At 41.5% G+C, this 22,008-nt stretch overlaps 1 protein-coding gene and 1 non-coding gene across 2 annotated transcripts in view; one reads left to right on the forward strand and one right to left on the reverse strand.

Annotated features, from left to right (window-relative positions):
- The window catches only part of clasp1a (cytoplasmic linker associated protein 1a), a 95,355-nt gene that overhangs the window by 27,108 nt on the left and 46,239 nt on the right, over nt 1-22,008 (forward strand). The window contains exons 3-12 of the mRNA XM_085375021.1: nt 952-1,030; nt 2,124-2,227; nt 2,870-2,961; nt 3,099-3,174; nt 3,526-3,623; nt 4,701-4,771; nt 19,976-20,113; nt 20,451-20,524; nt 21,363-21,455; nt 21,574-21,719. Coding sequence (XP_085231147.1) covers nt 952-1,030; nt 2,124-2,227; nt 2,870-2,961; nt 3,099-3,174; nt 3,526-3,623; nt 4,701-4,771; nt 19,976-20,113; nt 20,451-20,524; nt 21,363-21,455; nt 21,574-21,719 — 971 coding nt within the window. The remainder of the gene's footprint in view (nt 1-951; nt 1,031-2,123; nt 2,228-2,869; nt 2,962-3,098; nt 3,175-3,525; nt 3,624-4,700; nt 4,772-19,975; nt 20,114-20,450; nt 20,525-21,362; nt 21,456-21,573; nt 21,720-22,008) is intronic.
- Nucleotides 531-665, reverse strand: LOC146616468 (U4atac minor spliceosomal RNA). Its single transcript, XR_014906981.1, has one exon. It is a non-coding gene; the product is annotated as a U4atac minor spliceosomal RNA (small nuclear RNA).

The raw sequence follows: 22,008 nt of genomic DNA on the forward strand, positions 1-22,008 counted from the left end.
GTATATACTTCACCATCTTACAGTGACGGGATTGCAGCCATTTCCCAGCTTTCTGTAAATGGTGCGCATAGCCACTGATGAAGGTTCATTACAATTTGCATATTAATGATCAAGAAACTAATTGTTAGTCAGTGGTGCTGGTTATGCAAATGTACTGTTTATACTGTTGAGGAAACCTGCAGTCAGCTGAAACTGTAAAAGTAAACTGGATGAGTGAAGAAACATTTGTCCCAGTGAAACAGTAACATCCAGAGGAACAGAATCAATTCTCCAGGGTTAATGTGTGGATCACAAGCCTTTTCTTCATATTTATAAAATTAAACAGCACTTTTTATGCAGTTTCATTAAAATAATTCATCTGTACTGACATGCTGAGACAAAAAAAGGTTCTCTGTACAGATTAAACTTCATCCTGAGATGATTAATATTGAAGTTTCCCCAGTAGGATCTTTGCTCCCAGCAGATTGCAGCAGCCATTGTTGCTTTGCTGTTTTACTCGTTGTTTTATTATTGTTGCACACAGTAATTGGGTTTCCAAAAAGTGCACCAAACCCTGGACATTCGCCAGGCGATGCGTGTGTGTTGTTGTTGTTGTTACGGTGTCAGCTGGACTGCTCTCACTAAGCGTTCCTTGAGCAGTTCTCTCACCCCATGACAAGGAAAGTTGCAAGAGGCAGGGCCTGTGTTACAGGTCAGTGTTGTGAGTGTGTACCCTGAGTCATGGTGCACACAGTTTGTTGTTTTAACCCCACCCCTTTTCACACTCAGGCCTGTGTCGAGTGTTTCTTTGTTGATAAATTCCTCATTCTGATTTCATTTTTTCTATTAAATGTAAAAGAAATATTTACATGTAATTGTATATGTTTAAGATTTCTGTGATGATTTTTGTTTTTGTTTTATTTTTTACATTAAATTGTATTTAATGTGTGCATTTCATTTTGTCTCCACCAGGTGGCGCTGCTCGGCCTGGACCTCTTATCTGCCTTAGTGACAAGGTTACAGGAGCGATTTAGAGCCCAGGTGGGAACAGGTAAGACTCAAATTTCAATCTTTGATGCGAATTTAATGTTTTATTTAATGTTGGATTTTTAAAGTGGTAATCTGATCGAGTTGAAGTGAAGTCAGAGCTTTTCTCTATATTATTTCAAATGCTTGAATTAAAAAAAAAAAAACCCTGACCAGTGAAACTCAGTCTATTCATTTGTCATTATCTTTATAAATTAAAGTTAGTTTGCATTATCTAATTAAAAATTGTTAAGTTTACTTTCAGTTTTTAGTTTTTATGTATTTTAATGTTAATATTGCATACTGATTGATATTGAGGGAAGTTGACTCTCAGTGTCTCTCATTATTTGCCCCAGTCCCCTCAGGATGAATCTTCATCCACATTTAAACACATCGACAAATATCAAACAAAACATATTTTGTATTTTTGTATTTTGTATTTTATTTTTTTCAGGCTCTTTGAAACATGTCGAGTAACACAAAAGTACAAAGTTGCAAAAGCGAGTGAGAATTAAAGAATTTGAAGAAAAGCTATCTGGAGCATGTACAAACTGATATTAATCTTTAATAGGGCTGTCAAAATTGAGAGCAAACAAAACTGCTGTATAATGCCCTCTGCTATCTTAGTTTAATTGGTCACATGACTGCATCACATGACTAAAATGTGTCATCGTTTTTGAAAAGGCTCCGGGTTCACTGTCCGCACTGGGACGCGAAAACTGCATTTTCAAATGTATTTGCTTTGGAGGGCGTTTTCAAAACGCTGCGTTTTCCTTGACCAAAAACGCCGTCTCAGTGTGGACAGAAGGCCAAAGCCTCCGCTTTCCAGAAAAAGAAAAAGATGCGTTTTCAAACGAAAACGTATTAGTGTGGACATGACCTAAGTTTCTCAGTGCATCCTCCCCTGAATTTAAATGTGTGAAAAATCAAAAGCTTTTGTTTCAGAGTTTCAAACTACTGTTCTCACCTCTTCTCACCAAGTTTCTGTTGAGTGCTGTTGATCACTTCATCTGCTCTTACTTTGCATGAGAATAACTTGACAAAACGTCCTGTACAACTGAGCCATTTCACCATCGTTAAGTACCAATAAATAACTCATATTTTATTTTCTCACTCAGTTCTGCCCAGCCTTATTGATCGATTGGGAGATGCCAAAGATCAGGTGCGAGAAACAGACCAAACGTTGCTGCTAAAGATCATGGAACAAACCGCCAATCCGCAGGTAACACGCTCACTTTTTCTAAGACAGTTCAGGCGGTCATGCATTAGCTCAAATTCAGATGGATGTCGGCTTTAGTTCTCACTTGTTTACTCTGTGGTGAGCTTGGGGGTCTCACTGGGTGTGAAAGTCTGCTGCCACACCCGTCTGCACCCGCAGACTTCCTGCAGTGGAAGCTGGGGGCTGGCAGGTGGCCGGCAGGATGCCAGTGGTTGACCTTGTTAGACAGGTGTTACACCCAGGGTCTCCAGCACAGACAGCATAAAAGAAAGAAGTTACCATGGTGACATCCACCACTGGTTGTCCAAGTCCTGCTCTGAAGCTTCAAATTGATCATCTGGGTGAACTGCATCAATAGAGCCAGCTATAAACCTGAGGACGCAGCACACTCATTGACTAACGACTTATCAATCACATGTCGTTAGCCAATGAACATAACATTGATAATCCTCCCTTTTAACATTTAAACCAGGCACAATTAAGATATACATAAATGGGAAAGTGTTTACTGAGGTCAGGGCAATCTACCCGTAGACTCCTCTATAAACAGATGATTTTTTTGCAGCCACAGCTGTTGGCCCCTTGTAGTCAAAAGCTTGAAAAAGTCCTGTTTCATTGTGTACATGATGTTGTGTATTTTTGCAGTACGTGTGGGACCGAATGCTGGGAGGCTTCAAGCATAAAAACAACCGGACCAGAGAAGGAGTGTGCCTTTGTCTCATCGCCACGCTGAACACGTGAGTTTCCCTCCTTCGCTCGTTCTGCTCGAGCAGGCCGATTGGGCCGTCACGTGACCTCATTTTTAAAAATCTGTGTCCTCCCGTCTCCTCGTTTTTTTCCCGCTGCTCATTACTCTGATCTGTTTGTCTTACAGATATGGAGCCCAAGGCCTGACTCTCAATAAAATTGTTCCTCATATATGTAACCTCCTGGGGGACCCCACTAGTCAGGTAAAGCCTACCATGACATCTCTCTTCTCTTTTTTTTTTTTTCTTTTTAGAAGATTTTGTGTAATTTATGACCAAAACATTGAAGAGACACCAGGTGAAGTTTAAATTAAGCCAGCCGGCACCACCTTGTACCACCAGGTGGTGCAGTGAGTTAACTAGGGATGTCATATAGAGTACCTGATTAAATGCTGCCATCTGGAGGTGAAAGTTGTAATTTTTTTCACCCCATTGGTTTGTCTGATGAGTTGACTACATCATTTTATTCATGGTGACTCTGCTGTGGAACATCTGAATAGAAACGTCTGTTTGTTTGACTCCTCTCTGATGTTGTTGTGTGATGCTGGTCACCAGGTCCGTGATGGAGCCATGAGCTCCCTGGTGGAGATCTACAGACATGTGGGTGAGAGGGTGAGGCTGGATCTCAGCAAGAAGGGCCTGCCACAGTCACGGTAAGAGAACAGGCCGCTGCCGTTTAACAATTTTTCTCTTTGATAGCCTTCATTGATTAACGGTAGAGCGATGGTTAATGAACAGAGAGCCCTTTATTAGTTCCCTGTTCCAACCACAGCTTGATTTTCACGCGCTGTTTGGTTCAAGTGGGTAAAATGTAAAAGTCATTAAACATTTTATAGCAACCCTACTTTCAAGAGTCTCTTTTTAATTAGAATTATATAAAATTTTATTTAGCCTTTTTCACATATTGAGTTTCTACAGATTTGGCTGATGTACTGCAGGAATTTCCCATTTTTAATGCTAAATAAATTAAATGATTTTTCTTTATATTACCACGGTTTTAAATTGCTATCGATTATACCTTCCTAAAACATGATTCTGCAGCTCATCGGAGCACCTGTGAACCTGTGATTTAGCATCAGAAATCAGCACAGAGTGTAAAATAAATGGTTGTTTAAACATAAAATATATATTCTGTTATGATTCATTATTTATGAAGTTGGCTGCAGATTTAAAGTTGAGCTGAACTGCAGTAGAGCTGGTGTGCGTGCACTTTTTGGTCTAAATCCACACTGCAGAGGTTACTTTCTGGCTCATGACTGAACACCCCAGATGATTTATTTTTTCCTAAATCGGATTTATGGTCATCGCTCTTGTAATCAGCCATGAACAAGCTCTTTGAAACGGCGCCAGAATTTTGTAGCTCGGGCTCAAAACGTGATTTCACGTTTAATATCAGATACCAGCGAACATTCAGATGCGGCATCTTCTTTGTTCCCTTTGTGTCCTCTTCGTTCCTCCTTCACACTGGGCCATATGTCTCTGCACCCCTCCATCACCCCTCTCGCTCGCTCTCTCTCTGGCCCCGTTGCCTGTTAGTCATCTGTGTGGTGGTTTCGGTCTATTTTGGTCCCTGCAGCAGAAAGCCGAGGGAGGGCTTCTCACCTCGGAGGTGATGGATAGTGCAGTAAACAGGTCTTTAGTTACTTTCTGCTGCCCATCTGCTTTGTTTTATGTGCCATCTGCATAATTATCTTCACATTCTTATCTTTCTCTCTGTCCCTCTGTTACAGCTTGAATGTAATCTTCAGCAAATTCGATGAAGTCCAAAGATCCGGGAACATGATCTCATCTTCTGGTTCAGGTGAGTGCTCCTCCCTTTGCTTCAGGCTTCTTTCTGCTGGTATGCAGAGCACATTAGAGGCTGGCTGATGTGGAAATTCAAATCACATCTCTGTAGTTTTAGGCTGGATAAATTATATGTACCTCAGTGTCTTCTATCAAAAAGCAACAGGTGGGACGTCTCAAACACATTTATTAAAGATTGTAGTTTTTCCCCGTTGTCTGACTGGCTGACTCCCGCTTGGTCGGTCAGGCTGACCAAACAGCTGGTCTCTGAGGGCCTGTTGTCCTGAAAGTGAATCTGCAAAGGTTCCGATTTCCTGCACCTTTGTTTTTGAGTCAGCTGCAAAATCAGCTGAAACTTGCAGAGCTGGTTTCAGTGAACCTGGTGGCTGCAGAGGTTTTAGCTGAATATTACTGCGCTATATAAATACAGGCCATTTTACTGCTCCTGTTTTTTTGACCAGAGACTGTGACTTCCTCTGAGGTGTTAGGCTTCATCTGTGTTGTAGTTTATACATTTGTTGTTGTAGTTGTTGTTTTTGGTGGGCGTTTTGTATCAGACTGCTTCTCACAAGGACATATGAACTCATGGTTCAGTGAGTGTGTCCTTAGAGCTGCCCTCTTTGTAATCTGTTCAGGGGATGTCTGAGATTTTTAGCTACAAATACATGGGTTAAGGTTTCTCAGTTGCAGCCCTGGAGCATAAACAATTCTCTTTCTGGTGGTTTAAGTCGTTTTTGTTTCGAGGGGATGGGACAGCTTGGTGTGTCTGTCATATGGTGCAGGGTGAAATTTAGGAGTTATTTGACAGCAGAGCTTGAAGACAACATCTTCCTTGTGGCAGATTTTTCTCTCCTGTGTCATCACTCTCTTTTTCTGGCGTGTCAGCTTCTGAGTCTACCCTCCATGTTGAATGTGTACATGAATGTGGAGAAAGGAGGAGGGTGGGGGAGGGTTTCAGGCCCAATGGACAGCCTGGGGCGAGAGTCAGAGATTTCAGTTGTCCCTCTGTGGAACTAAAAAAAGACTAGCAGACTCTGTTAATATATCAGAAACACAAAAAAATAAAACTGCAGTTGGGTGGATGTTAGAAATTCTTCGCATTTGGAGCTGCTGACTCTGTCTAATTGCAGCTAACGCCGCATTTACAGCAAGAACAGCTGATCCGAGGAGAACACGGTGAGACGGGGATCAGTGTTTCAAAACAGTCTCCACCTCCCGTCTCAGCTGCCGCTCTGAGTTTCTTTGAGTGTCATGTGAAGTTTAACTTTCAGTAAGACTTGATCAATCATGATGAGGCACGATTTTCTGTCAGATTTAAGCTGTATTCACCAGCCTGCTGAGTCACAGTCGCAATGTTAAGATGATGACACAGCATTTCAGTCGGCACTGAAGTTCTTTCATCTCTTTCCTGCTATTTTTATCGGTTATTTTTGCACCATATTTTCATCTTCTTTGTTCTGTTTATTCGACTCCTTAAATTGATCTGTATAAAATCCATCAAAGTGGAGAAAAAAATCCCACCTTTTTTTTTCTTTTTTGCAAAGGGCAGAAGTTTAAACTGTTCCAAAGTTAACTGAAGGACAAGAGATTGAAAAAAGCAGCTTTGAATTCATGTCTAAAGGATGCGTAGTGTTGGAGGGATGTCAGCTAAAGCTCAACTATGTATTATCACTTTTTACCACAAGAGGAAGCAGTGAGTCAGTGCACCTTTTACTGGGCAGGGATAGCTCAGTAGGTAAAGTGGTCGCCCCATGATCGGAAGGTCGGCGGTTCGAATCCACTTAACGGCTACCCTGAGGTACCCCTGAGCAAGGTACCGTCCCTACACACTGCTCCCCGGGCGCCTGCTTAGTGGGCTGCCCACTGCTTCACTGAGTGAATGGGTCAAATGCAGAGAAAAACAAGTAATTTCCCCATGGGGATCAATAAAGTATCCATTATTATTATTATTATTATTATTATTATTATTATTATTATTTAACCGTTGTGGTCGGCATCCGGGGGAAAAGACAAAGCCTCGGAAGGAATAGGGAGTAGGACTTAAAAGAAATGTCAGAAATTAAATTAAGGGCAGCACACATCCCAAAACATCTCAATACTCCCACTGGTAAAATGCTGCCCCCTGGTGGTAATAGATATAGTTGCAGAGGGTAATTACGAAACGTAGCTTTACCTCTCACAAAATTGAGCTATTTCAGCAACTAAAGTGCTATATGTTACACAAGTATCGTGTTTTTACAGCTCTCTTGGTGTATCCCATCCATTTAGTGTTTCATTTATCTGTTACAGATCAGCTAAAATGACTAATTTTATGATTAAAAATATCTCAAAAGTGCAAAAATATACAATTGCTCACTCTCTAGATGGTTGACTACAGACAGATGGAAAGAGACAGGCTGTTTTTTCAGGGAAGGAGACAAGGGAGGAGGGAGCAGAGTGAGAGACTGTGGAGGGATAAATCGACAAGAGCGAGGGAGGGAGCAAAACAAAGCAGCCATTTCTGTGGCAGTACTGTGAGGTAAACAGAGAGAGAGGTGGCAGAGACTTCGGTTAGAGCTGACCGATCGGTGGAGCGATCAGCTGTGGATCTGCATTCCTGTTCTGCTCAGCAGCTTTGCACCATGACAGCTGGAGAAGGTAAGACTGGAAATGCGAGGAGCTCTCAGACCACACGCTTGGAAACACCCAAAATATTATCATCGTCTCTTTTGCTCTGTGTTTGAGTTTTTATCTTTTTATGTAATCTTTTTTTTTCTGCTGCAAACTGAGCTCTGAGCCACTTCTGTACTTTTTTGATAGCTCTGGCAATCGGGGAGGGAGTCTCCGGTTGTTTCTGCAGCAGCGTGGCGTTATAATTATAAGTGTGACTGCTGTGACGAAGCTGCAGCAGCTTTCAGCGGTCACACTGTGATTTCTCCATGCAGTGCACATGGTAGTGTCACATTTTTTTGCCTCTTGTTTGGAGAATGCCTGCTGGTGCCTGAAGCCACGAGGGACAATTTGATTTTCCTTATCCTGGAAATGGTTACACATTTCTCTATATCATTTAGATAATTTGTTACATAATCCCTTCAATTATATATTTTTGTGCGTATAATTTTTGATAAGCACACCTTCGGTTTATGGTAGGAGTATACAAGGACAAAAAAATCTTGCTTCTGCTGACGTTTCATTATAAAAGCAGCCAGCCCCGACATGAATTTTGTTTTGCAGTTTTACATCAGCGGTTCAGTCACTGGCAGAGCAGCAGTCAGCAGCAGCTCTTTTAAGAACCAAAGTGGAACTAAAGTTATTGCAGCACTTGAATTGTATGAAGAAAGCAGGTCATCCTCACAGTGGGAGTGGTGCGTTTTTAAATAGGCGGATGCTCCAAGAAACCTGATGAAGTGGGCGAAACAGGCTTTAGGAAACATGAAGTCAGAGATTTATTTTGCTGCAGTATTTTCCACTACTGATACAGCACATGTAGAAATAAACAAGAGTCCTTTCCACTCGCTTAGTTTCTATAAATATGTTGCGCGTGTGATATGTTGGTGAATTTCTGATTAAGCAGGAACCAAATAAACATTCTGCAGGTCAACGTAAAATCAGAAACAGACCGTCAGCGCTCCTCTGACAGGAGAGATGACATCGTGTGGGGCGGTGTGAGGGCGATCCTGGTCGTGTTCCAGACCTGCTGCGATCGCTTCATGCTTCATTTCTGCTGTTGTGCTCGGCTTTCACACGGCCACAGGGGTGAGGCGAAGGTAATCTCGAGCTGCTCAGGGGTGATTTTACCTGGAAGCAGAGTAGTATGGGCCACAAAAATTAGCCAAATAAATCCAGTGCAGTTTGTTTCAAAGCTTCATTAATGCTAGCAAGCCAAATGTTGACTTTAAGACCAGCTGCAAAAAAAGGAGCGGTTCTGTGACTAATATTTAGGTTTTCATAACAGTGTGTGGGAGTAGTCTGTTTATTGTTTTGGTTCCATTTTCTTTACATTTCCTTTCTTATGTATGATATACATTTCATGCATATAAAATGTTTTATTTTCTATAAACTACAGAGAGGAGAAAGAACTACTGAAACACAAAGGCTCACTTATGCACAGATATTAAACCTCCAAGCATCTGTGTGTTTGCTCTCAACACAAAATAAGCTGTAAGTTTGCTAATAAAAGCTGCATTTAAAACTTTAAATTGTCCCGTATCATAAATACAGCTCCATCTTTGTAACAAGCCAAATCTATTTAAAATCACTCGTAAAATCAGTGAGTTCTGACGATTTCTAATCATGTATAAACTGTTTGGAGGTCTGGTTTACCGTGGTGCATCGTTCAGATGGATAGCTTGTGTGGATATCTCGGATGTGAGCTAGAAGTTTGTATTATTTCTCCAGATCTGCGCACACTGAGGCTTCAGATCCAGGCTGTATTTATAACCACAGAGGAGAGCTGTGGGTGGGTGGGTGGGACGCCATGTCAGCTGCTCACTTCTCAGTTTCTTGAACACAATCACAGTGTTTTTGTGACTGGCTGAATTCCCAAGGCATTTTTTGTGTGTGTGTGTGTGTGTGTGTGTGTGTGTGTGTGTGTGTGCTCTCACAAGCCCCTTTCTGTGCTCTGCTGCTGTTACATAAACCCTGCAGACTCTGCAGGTTTTTGTTTCCCTCAGTGTTCAGCTGTGATGAGCAGATCTGCATCCTCAGCCTCATCATGACAGCCAGTTTAAGCATCTATTTCTTGACTGGAAAATAAACAAAATATGTTAATTCAGGTTGTAAGAGTCACAGAGTTTCTTCACTCATGTGAATGAGAAATGACATGATTCTCTGAGCTGTGAAACCTGATTTCAAGTATAACTCCAGTGTGTGAACGAGGAGAAAGGAGAGCGCTTCACAGACGCGGACTAAAGCTTTCTTGGCTGCTACCTCAAAGCACACTGTGCGCTGTCTATCTTGCGTGCTGCACAATATCGTTTACTATTTAGTAAATATTGATATCTATGACTAGCTAGTTTATTGTGATGGTGCTTTGTTTTCTCTATTATTATGTTGCTCTTTGTTGTTTGCTGTCTCCTCTGTTTGTTTTTTTTGTTTGTTTTTTTTTTTTCTCCATACAGGTGACCCAGGAGTTCTTTTTTTTTTTCTCTCTCTCTTCCCCCCCCTTCTCACCGTCTCTTCTCCCCTTTGGTTTTCTTTCTTTCTCTCCCCCTCTTTCTCTCATTCATTCCCCCTGTCCTATTTATTAAAAAAAAAAAATGACAAAGGATGAACTGAAGCTCTGCCATCACGTAATGTCGCATACTGCTGTTTCTGATGTCATTTAAAAAAAAGAAAAGAAAAAAAAAGAAAGGAGAGCGCTTCATTCTAAGGAAGCTCTTTGATCGTGACACACACAGTGAAAGTGGTGCTTTGCAGAGAGCTTAACAAGCTCATTAATGTGTGTGTGTGGGTGTGTGCATGCTGTGTATTTGCTGCCATTGGCTGCTTTACTGTGTGGAGGAGGATTTGGCTTTAAAGCACCAAAGAAGTACCTTTTCTTTAAATGTCTTTGATTCGAAGAGGCCATACTGATAAAAATAGAAGGTTCAAACATACATTTTGCATGTCGACAGCTGGGAGCAAATGAGTTCACTCTTCATTGCCAACTGAGTTTATTAGCAAAATGTACAAATTTCCAGCTGTTTGCAAAAACTAGATCACAGCAGGACAGTTAAATGTTACAAGAGACGTCAACATCATCTGTTTTTAATGTTTTCGGTTGCAAAATCATTCAGCACCCCCCCTGCCAGAGGGAATTCACTGTCAGTTCACACATTTATAAATGACTGTGCAGACTTTTATAACTCCTCTGTAAATAAACTTTCACCAGAGTTTCAGCGTCTGTTGATTAAGGCCTACATTTATTATACATCTGATTATATATCAGCAAAATGACAAAGCAACTCATCACAAAGTTAAGAGATAGCTATCAAACAAGAGCCACACATACCAGTGTGTTTGCTATAGTTAGACCACTGCTGACCCAAAAGAACCAGACAACTATTCTCAGAACTATCTGAATGAAAGATGCCTTCTATTTTAGCTGAATGAGGTATTTAAACCCCTCTTGTGTAATTTTAATATTACGCACAAATAAATAATTTTGTAATAATTGTTCATCAGTACACAGCTGATGCGAGCGAGACTGTGTAAGGGGGTGGGGGTGGGGGGGGGGGGGATGTTGGAGGACTTTATATAAAACAAAGGGAGATGCACAGAAATGAAGAGATGAGTATAAACCTCTTGAATGATGCTTTTGTCTTACTGTTGCTCTCTGCCAAGTGAATCGTGCAGACAGCCCTTCTAGTCCTGTGATTCTGGGGTTTAAACAGCGTCTTTGATGGGCACAATAAGAGGCCGGTACAGCAGTGGCCCCTCTGCTCGGGAAACAGACTCTGCTGCACTCACAATCTGTGCAAATAGTTTGTGAACAGGCTCATTTGGGGGAGCACAGACCTGAATGTGAAGCAAATCCCAAACAGTAACAAGCAAACACTGTCACTGGAAACACTGAGAGAATGTTAATTAATGCTAAATAGAAATCTATGGGAGACTTCAATATTAGCAAATTCAAAGTATAACTTCCATTTCAACCCTTGTTTTTGGAATAAAGTCAACAAACCTTTTAAGGAGTTTCTTGCAATGCCAGTAATTGCTGTCCTCTGAGAAGGATTTTAATCTCAGAGAATGTATTTGTTAGAAAAATCCAATGTAATCTGTTTGCAGGATTCAGCTGTAGATGCAGTTTGCTCTCATTTGGTGATTCTTTTTCTGTTACTCTTAAAAATAGATATCCATTTTCTATTATCTATTTTCTTCTGCTTGTCCAAATTTGGGTTACCAAGTCAGCAGGATAAGCTGGTATTCCAGGCGAATAGTGCATTTAAGTGGTAATTCTGTCTGAGTGTCAGAGTCAAACATCAAAGGTACCCATTAGGGCTGGGCCATATCATACCGTTCACAGTAATACCGGTATAATGTTAGGCAATGATAAGAAAATGAAATATCGTGATAGAATATGGGTCAAACGCGCATGCGCAGTGCCTTTGTTTTCATACGCACGTGGCAGAAAAAGCATGGCGGCGACGGAGAACGAGAAGGGCGAAAGCGGATCGTTGAATGAAGGGATGAACCAGAATTGGTTTGTAAAAATGGTGCAACTTCAGTGGTGTGGAACTGGTTTGGCTTTCGTCAAATACACACCAAAGTACAATTTTTGGTAGAGCATGCAAGCGGACCATCGTTATTACCGTGTTTTTCGGAAAATAAGTCGCTCTTAAAATCCTTTTATTTTCTGAAAAATTGACAGTGCCCCTTATAATCCGGTGCGCCTTATGTATGAATTCTGGTTGTGCTTACTGACCTCAAACTTTTTATGTCTTACACAGCGCTCAAAAATCTGTAAAAAAAATGTTTTAGCACGACTTTGATAAGCTACAAAGCCGCACCGCTTGATGGATTGTCATAGCATTACGGCTTCCGTAGTCAGGAGCCTCGCCGAGTGATACGTACTGTTCTTCAACATAGTATTACCGTATTGTGTGTGTATAACCTCTTTTTAAGTTTTGTAGATATATTACACATGGTTATAGTTCAGGATATGTCGGCCAGTTTCCACTGGAAATGCCTTTTGGTTAAACTGTCAGCAAGGAATTTGCATAGAAAACAGCTGTTTGTTTAAGTGAAAATACATTGATGGGTTTTTTGTTTGTTTTTGTTTTTTTTGCACTAATAAAGTTGTGGAGTTGTAAAGTATTTTGTCTCACGTCAGTTATATCGTCAGTTATATCATTATCACAAATTTTCAAATATATATCGTGATAAATATTTTTGGCCATATTGCCCTGCCCTAGTACCCATCGGTGGTCATGGATGTCCATAAAACATATGACCAAATTTGCTTCTGCACATTAAACTGTAGTGCTAGTAGTCCGAATCAGGTCATGAAACCTGCTCCGTTTCTGCTGATTCTACCTGCCAGTCATCATTTAAGTATTTGCTCATTGATTGTGTGAGGTCGCCGCCATGTGCAAATGTTTGAGAGCCAATCCTGTGTCATGTGTCAAAGCCCAAGGTGCTGAGCAGCTTCCTACAGGTGCACACTTACTGGAATGACGTGGTTCAGGCTCTGACCTGGTTTATCTGCCTGAACAACTTCACCTAGCTCTGGCTTCTTGTTAGTCTGACTCTCTGTTGGCCTCTCTTTCCTCATTTGGCTACATGTCTGTATGTAATGTATGGATTTAGCTTCTTAATCCTGCTTTCTCATTTAAAAAAAAAAAACGTGATAATGCAAAAAATGAAGTTAAGTGCTATCAAAAGCAAATCAGAAACCCGAGGAAAAAGTTATTAGGGAAACAAAGACTGCACAAAGTGAGTCTTAACACTGGGACAGACAGTGAGGTGGATCTTTTTCTCATCACCACAGTGGATTATAAAAGTAGGTGTTCGTTGCTCATTGGACTTGTGATCGATAATTCTCTTTGTGCTTTTTGTCTACCCTGAAAGCAGGGTGACACCAGGGGAAACAGTTTTAGTGAAACAGAGACAGACATGTGTAGCCACAGGCTCACTGAAGTAATGAGACCACTGTGTCAGACTGCCCACACCATCCTGTTGGACAGGAAGTGATAAAAAATGACAGATTTTCATTAAATAGCGCCAAAAAAAAAAACCTGAACACCACAAGAGGAGTGTATGTGAGTGGCCTTTTTGAGTGTGTTTTGGGGGGGGGGGGGTTGTTTTTTTTTTGCTGGCAGTATTTAAAAAATAAAGAGAAATAAATCAGCTGTTAATGTGAACCAAAACAATTAATTTAATGCTGATAATTGTCTTAATTTACTTCAGTATTTATTCACCTTAAAAAAGGGGGGGTCAAATGTTTTAGGATTTTTTTTTTTCCTGTAATTATAATTTCATTTACTAATTATTTTTATTTAGATTATCGTCTTATGTTCATTTTTTACCTCAAATTAATTTATTCCGTGTTTATTTTTATAATTCTTAATCTGGTTTTGTTTTATATTTCCATAACTTTTCTTTCAGTCATACAAAGACAAGAACAAACAGATTTATAGGTGAACTGATCACATGTTGATTGTTGTCAGCTAAGAAATTCACAGGGACGTGAGCTCCTTCCTGCTCGGTGGTTCTAAGAAGCTCAGTTTTCTGTTCGAAATTTGACGGATCAAATCCCGTCTGTAACAAACGGGTATGAACAGAAGTCATGAGGTCTAAAATAAAATGGGACACTGTGCAAATCTCAGGAGATGGTAAACATCAGATTTCATCAGCACATAATTTGCAGGCAGAAGGTGATTTTTTTTTTTTAAATAAAAAATAAAAAATCCTCCTCTGTTGTTTTAGGAAAACATAGGAAGTCTTTATTATGATATAACACTGATCACCAGTCAGCTGTCTTATATAACACCAGCTAAACTGCTGCAGTGAGTGATGGAGACACCGCCTTGGGCTTCATGAAGATCCCTGATGGACTCTTCTGGGCTCCCTTAGGGGGTACCAAGGGACAAAAAGGTGAAGAAGAAAACCGAGCGAGCTGGTGGGATAGCAAGAGGCCCTCCCTCTGTCCTTGATTTAGAGAATTTTCCTGAGCTAAACTTTCAGTTAATCCCCTGTTCCCCTGAGCTTTTCTTCTGTTTGTATAAAAAGATCCTCGCTGTTATATAAATCTGGGCTTCATGCAGATTACTACAGTGTATCCTGACACCTAGTGGACAGAAAAGGCAGCACACCTCTCAGTCCTCAAACAACAGGATTTGCACCTTTATTTTCAGAGGGGGTTAAACAACACTAACGAGTTAATACAGTGAAATAAGAAATGAAAACTGAAATGAGAATATGTGTCTACAAAATAAAAAAAAATAAAAATGCAGTTAATTTGGTTAAAACACACCCATTCAGAAGGAGGTGATGTAATCGCGTTGTTACTCGCGCTGGATGTGGGGTATACCAAGTGTCCCTTTTCTTATGTGGGAGTGCACAGCATTTTTTTATCCCATTGAGAAAATATCCCCTATTTTAATTATCAACATTCAACAGTCCACACTGCAGTGTTTAGCTTTTATCCAAAGAAACTGTATCACTGTGGGTCGTAGAGTGTACATTATAAGACTAGAAAATTAGAAAGATGCACTCATTACAGTTCTTCCTTTCAGGCTTATTGCATTTAGTGAGCTCAGATAAAATGCAGTATTCCTCTCCTTGACATGATTACTGCCAAACCTGCAGAATTCAAATGTGTCTGTTTTTAAGTTCTGCAAAGCAAAATTCCCGACCTGTCCCACACAAACCTGCTCTCTGTCCCTGCTTTCATTTCTTCTCTTACCCACGCTGGAAACGAACTGATACTTAAGTGAATTTAAGATGAAATAAAAACGTAATATGGATGCAGATCTTGGCCCCTTTTAAAGTCACATGATTAGTATTTTTGCTGTTTCTCCCCTGCAGATAAACTGTTGTTGTTTTCTCATGAAATGTATTTCTCACGTGTTTGGTTGCGTCTTTGCTTTGCTGTGATGATAAAACACAGAGGTGTTAAACCTGCTTTACTTTCACAGCTACAGCAGATACTTTTGATACATTTCCAGAGTACTTGTAACCAGTGTTGTGTTTTATCACAGTTGTGTAAAGATCGATGAGAAACTGAACAAACAGTTTTAGTCTGACAAAAAAACCCAAAACATTAAACTGCTGACGTCCCTCACGACCTCCGCCTGTTACAAGTGATGAAACCTTTACAGGAAGATGGAGGTGATGTCCAGAGGCTTGTGGGCTGATTGCTGCTGTCACCACTCACTTACCTTCAGATGCTCTAATGACCCGCCTCAGGCTGTGGCACACACTCTTCTGTGTGTGTGTGTGTGTGTGTGTGTGTGTGTGTGTGTGTGTGTGAGAGAACTGCTCATCTCATGTTGCATGCCGCTTTAATTGCTCCCTGGATAAATCACACACACAATCCAGCCGTTGTGTCAGCGTTGCTGGCAGCAGCTGCTCTGACAGCTGTGATCAATACTCTCATCTGTGTGGTCGGGCGCTGTGCTTTCTGCTTAGGTGTGCGAGCTGTTAGCCTTTACGAAGAGGCGAGGGGGCGAGTGTTTAGGTGATTGGCTATTGGTTTTGCTGGCCTACGGATGACGTCTGATAACTGATTACTTCCTTTAACATGGAAAAAAAATAGATGCGCTGATGAGCAGCTTGGCCACTTAATCAGACTTTCTAACAGTGGTGTGATGGATTGCAAGGATCATACCTAAAAGAGCTGTTCTAGAAACAAAAATAAATCCAAACAGATGAAAGGAGTCAGTTAGGGTGGTTCAGGCAACTGATTAGGGGGCTTTTGTCTCATGGTCTCAAGGAAAGAAAGTCCATATGGGGCCATATTTACTAACAACCCTTTTGATATTAAATTGGCCTAAAAGGTGTGTACACAGGTGTCTTTGTAGTGTCCAACATTTTGGAAAGAAAATAATGAATTTAATCACAAAGTTTAAATTCATGAATGTCTACAGCAGACACTTTACTGCAGATTTAATACGTTATGTTATGTTGTGTCTGATATGGCTGTATTGGCCTCTCTTGGGTGTGTTAATGTTATTTGGAGCAAGTGGGGCATAAGTTATCAGAGTAAGTGTATAATTGTCACGTGTAGGTCGTTGCAAAGCTCAGAGCTTTGAGCCACAGCATCACACTTTGAATCTGCCCTGTGGGTCTGCAGCCCCACGTGTTTCTGGGCCTCAATAATACAAAACGGAACTCAACCTGCAGCATTTGTGGGACGGAGAATCCCAATATCAGGTGCACGTGGGGGTGCGTCTTTTTTTTTACAGGCAGCAAAGTAAGGGTTTACAGTAAGCTAATGGCTTTTCATTGTTTGAGAGGTTTAGCCACATAGAGATCGATCGATAGAGAATAGAGAGCGAATAGCATCTGCACGTCTTTTCTCAGCACCCACCGAGCTTCTTTGGTTGCACCTCGTGTGTGGATTGTACTGGTTATTTTACTCTAAAGTGCACACTTCCATGGACCCAGGATCACATCTTGGCTCTTTGAGACGTTGTGTTCATCATCTGTGTTCTGGGTGACGTGTCAGTTCGACTTCCAGCTCACATTGTGTTGTTTTTTTGTTTTGTTTTTCAGTCAAGTATAAAGCGGCTGGGATGAGAATTGGCTGAGCTAAGTCACAGAGCTAAGGCTGTGTTTCTCAGGGGTCTTGATCATGAGTGGGTTGAGAGTCGAGTAAGCAATTGAGAGACGGTCTGCAGTGATGAGGATGCTGTGCTGGTCTATTGTGGTGAAGAGAGAGCAGAGGGCCACAGAGAAGCTATTGATTTACTGGTGATCTACATTCCGACCCTCACCTATGGACACGAGGTGTGGGCAGTGACAAAGGATGAGATCACCGATACAAGCAGTAGAAAGGAGCTTCCTCTGGAGAGTGTCTCTTAGAGAGGGTGAAGAACGTGGGCATACAGGAGGGGTTTGTCCTCCACATCAAAAAGCGAGGTGCTTTGGGCTACTGGCCAGGATGCCTCCAACCTCCCAGGGAAAGAAATATCTATCGGCTGGCTAGGGCTGGGCCATATTATACCGTTCACGGTAATACCGGTATAATGTTAGGCAACGATAGGAAAATGAAATATCGCGATAGAATGGGAGTAAAACGCGCATGCGCAGTGCCTTTGTTTTCATACGCACATGGCCGATTGTTGAGTGAAACAGATGAACCAGAATTGGTTTGTAAAAATGGTGCAACTTCCGTGATGTGGAACTGGTTTGGTGTTTGTCCGTCAGATACACAACAAAGCACATTTTTTTGCAGAACATGCAAGCGGCCGTTGTTATTGTCATATTTGTCGGACTAAGATGCTCTTAAATCTGGGAGTAATCTGGGTCCTAAACTCCGAACCCTTCAGGTCAAACAACACTGCAGCATCACTTAGGGTTAAAAACTGTCTAAATTCTTTCATCTTTAATAAAACGATCAGCATTGCTGCTTTACCAGGTGTAACTATAAAGTTTAACTTCCAGGCATCCATGAAAACAAAAGTTATTACATTTAACGGAGTTAGAAGTTAGCAGGAAGCTAGCGGAAGTTAGCTCGCTAGTTTCGCTAGTTACCTAAGCATGATATTGCATGTTCTGACTGAGAGATTTCTGAAAAAATTCAAACGTACAGCTCTGCTATCACTTCCAACATAAATGAAGACAGGAAACTAAACAGCAGTGACGTTTGTAGGGTTACTGAAGTTGGGCTAGCTGGTATATAATGATGTGCTACGTGATCGCTAGCGACACAGCTATGTTAGCATAACATAAACAGTGAAGCTGGAGGACGAACACTAACACTTTTCCACTTATAAAAGTTAACGTGAAGGTTCTTCATGGTTAGAGACAAATGCAATCGCATGGCAGGATGCTGTAAACGGACCAAACTTCAGTCAGGAGAACAACTGAGATAATCCATCCACAATACGAGGTTAGTCATTAATATACTGCAGCAACATGGGAATAGAGCAGCTGCCAGAGAATTCAACATTAATGAATCAATGGTACAGAAGTGGAGGAAGCAAGAAGAATGAGTTTAATAAAGTTTGATTTATCGGACTGCTTTGTTTCGCTTAATGTGCCTTATAATCCCGTGCACCTTATGGTCCGAAAAATGCGTACTGCACACTGCAGTTTAATGTTGCAAAGCACCTCTTTTTAACTTCAGTGGATATTATACATGGTTATGCTCAGGATATGTCAGCCCATTTCTACTGGAAATGCCTTTTGGTTAAACTTTCAGCAAGGAATTTGCATTTGCACTGTTACATTTTTATAAAGCTTTAATGTACATAAAAACCAGCTTCTTGTTTAAGTGAAAATAAATGGAAGGTTGTCTTTTTGCGCTAGTAATGTTGTGGAGTTGTATTTTGTCTCGCATCAATTATATCGTCGGTTATATCGTTATCGCAAATTTTCAAATATATATCGTGATAAATATTTTTGGCCATATCACCCTGCTCTACGGCTGGCTTATGAACACTTCAGACAAGCTGGAGGACGAGGCTGGATAAAGAAGGTCTGAGCATCTCTGATTCCCCCGAGACCTGCATTTCGATAAGCAGCAGATAAAGCTTCATCATTATTGACTTCTTTTTGAGAAACTGCATTTAAACACGACAGTGTGGTCATCGTACAGGAACTGTGCTCAGTAAATACAAAATGCTTCATAACCTCAGACCCCTCCCTGTTTTTAGAGCCTTTAGTCCAACAGCATCAGCAGTGATGTTACTGTGACACACACACACACACACACACACCTCAGGGAGAGGGCTGGTTTGTCTGGGAGTGTGCCGGAGCCACACACAATCCATTCGACAGAGATGCCTGAAGAAAGCGAGAGTGTGTGTTAGAGGCTGCTGCCGAGACATGCTGAGGAAGCTGATGTGCAAGAAAATCTGCCCTCGTAAGAACGATGCATTTATCTGTCCTCATTTTCATCCTCGCCGCGCTCGTCTCGCCCTGCACAGCTTCCTGTCTGTCTGTTATTGCTCTGCTCTCTCTGGCTCTGTGCGTCTCATGTCTGCCAACCTGTTGCCTTTTTGTCCCTGTCATGTTTTGTATTTCTTGGTCATGATGATGATTTTCATGCAGGGAGCAGCTTGTGCGGATGAAGCTTCTATTTTATGTATCAGTTTATTATACGTGGCTCCACAAATAAAAGACAAGGCACAAACCTGATTCCTAAACAGCAAGTTAATGTCTCTAAATGTCCTCAGACAGCGGTCATGATCATGGCTGCAAACACCGCCTTTATCTCCGTGCCTCAGCTGGCGGATATCACCACCGGCTAATCCCTCGTGTGAGTGGTCACGTTGGGCAGGTGACGCCGGGGGCCATGTGTGCACTGCTGCCAAACCAGATTAGAGTCAGATGGATGGAATGATTAAAACGTGCACAGATACATACACCACCTGACAGATTGCCCGTGTTGCACTCTCCCCCCTGAGAGGTTATCCAACGCAGCAATGACTCAGGGCTGTTTAACACTTAAGAGAATGATTTCAGCCTCTGAACGATGACTGAACAGTGCTTTATTGATCCTTACGGGAAATAATTCTCACAGTCAGCCAGCCTATATTGAAAGCCTAAGTCACCTACACCCTTTCTCATTTCTTCTTCTTCTTTTTTGCAGATAAGAACTTTGAGGATGAGGACTCTGTGGACGGAGGCCGGTCCTCCTCCTCCTCCTCCAAAGCACCACCCAGTGGCAGGAGGACTGTAGTGAGCTCTGTCAGAAGACCCAGCTCAGCCACCACGCCAAAGCCCACGGGTGAGGGAGAGGTTCAAGCTCAGCTCAGTGCTGGGAATAAATAATCTGCCGCTGAAAGTCACTATTTGTTCTGATTTAATGAACAGTTATTCACATTTTAGTTTAACCCTGGGTCATAACAGTTTACCCTCAGGCAGCCGAGCTCTGTTGGCTGGCGATTCGTTATGTTTTAGAAAGAAATCTTTGTTTGACGGCAGTTTTTCGTTTGTCATAGATGTGCTTGCATTGAGAGCAGGTTGTTAATGACTGAACCAAGGCTTCTGTTCTTTGGTCAAATTCGTAGTTTAAAAGATGCTGTTGAATACCATTTAAAATGCCTTATGTATATTTTTCAAAGGTAAAGAAGCTGCTGCTGGTGCTGTTGATGAAGAGGATTTCATTAAAGCCTTTGAAGACGTGCCCTCAGTCCAGGTGAGCTGGCCACATTCTCCATATGAAACCTTGCTTTAGTATGATGGTAGTTAGATTTCCCAGAGGGTGTGGCTTTAGGAGTGTTAGAGGTAATTGGTCCACACCTGTGTGATGGTCCAAAATACTTGGTCCATCTCATGATGATAGCACAGGTTGCTATCATCATGTGGTTGGGATTCTTGGCTTTATTGAAAATACCTGAACAGCTGAATCATGAAGTGCCTTAAAACTACTTCCACATGACTTAAAGGCGTTCATGATTTCTGGATGTCATGTCAGATTGACTTTAATGAATCCACGATGTTTCATCTCACACCACCTGGATGTTTAATCAAAACAGACAGCATTTAAAAAACTGATATAATTCTAGCTTTATTGCTCTTGGCTGCACTGAGACAAAAGGGTGGGGTAGGAAGGCAGTTAATGCTAGCTAATTGGTTATCTGGTTATCTAGAGTAATCAGATTATTGCTTTAAAAATGTTTCAAAAGGCTCCAACAGCACAAACACCTTGCAGAGCTCCAGTTCAGGGACTCCAATTAACTGAGGTAAAGCCTCACAGGCAGTTAGCAGCTACAGCCACGCCCCCGACAATGCAAACTTTAAGCCTTGATTAAAACATTGCACCAAAACAGTCTTTGTATCAGTCTGTAAACATGTTTATTTCTGCTGTAAAGTTGGACATTTTAATAACGTGGGGACTGATTCACTGCCTGAGCCTCTAGTGGACATTAGAGGAACTGCACAGTCTGGTGATTTGGGGTCAGTCACTTTGGTGCACCATATTGAAATAAGTCCTGCTAATATTGTGGCTTCCCTTCCTGTCCCGTTGTGCACAGATCTACTCTAACAGAGAGCTCGAGGACCAGCTGACCAAGATCAGAGAAGTGCTGTCTGATGACAAACATGACTGGGAGCACCGAGTGGTTGCGGTGAGATTCTGGAAGCACATGTGTCCTCTTTAAAACACACACACACTTACATATAAAGATGATAGGTAATATATATTTGATCATGACATTTTTTTTCTCTTTTCTCATTCCTCTGTAGCTGAAGAAGGTCCGTTCCCTCATGTTGGCGGGGGCCACTGATTATGAAGGTTTCCCTCAGCAGCTTCGACTTCTTGAGGCTTCCTTCAAGCTGTCAGCTAAAGACCTGCGCTCCCAGGTGGTCCGAGAGGCCTGCATCACGCTGGGGTAAGACAAGAAGACTTTACTGACTGAGATTTTAGAAGCCTTGCAACACCCTTAACCACCTGCAACATCAACATATGTCTGGGAACAATTTTATAGAATAATTTAACATTTAAAAAAACAGATGATGAACAGATGAAATGACATGTATTCAGACAAATAAGTGAGATTTCAACAACATCTCAGTTTTTCCACATACATCGAGTCTGTTGTTGTTATAATATGTACATGAAGATTTATTTCATGCTGTGTAAACCCATCCAGTGGGCTGACTCAGACCCTTTGGCAAGCT

The sequence above is a fragment of the Diplotaxodon limnothrissa genome, linkage group LG16 (assembly GCF_057381915.1).
Source record: "Diplotaxodon limnothrissa isolate DT_005_m linkage group LG16, D_limnothrissa_male_GT1.1, whole genome shotgun sequence".
Taxonomy (NCBI): domain Eukaryota; kingdom Metazoa; phylum Chordata; class Actinopteri; order Cichliformes; family Cichlidae; genus Diplotaxodon; species Diplotaxodon limnothrissa.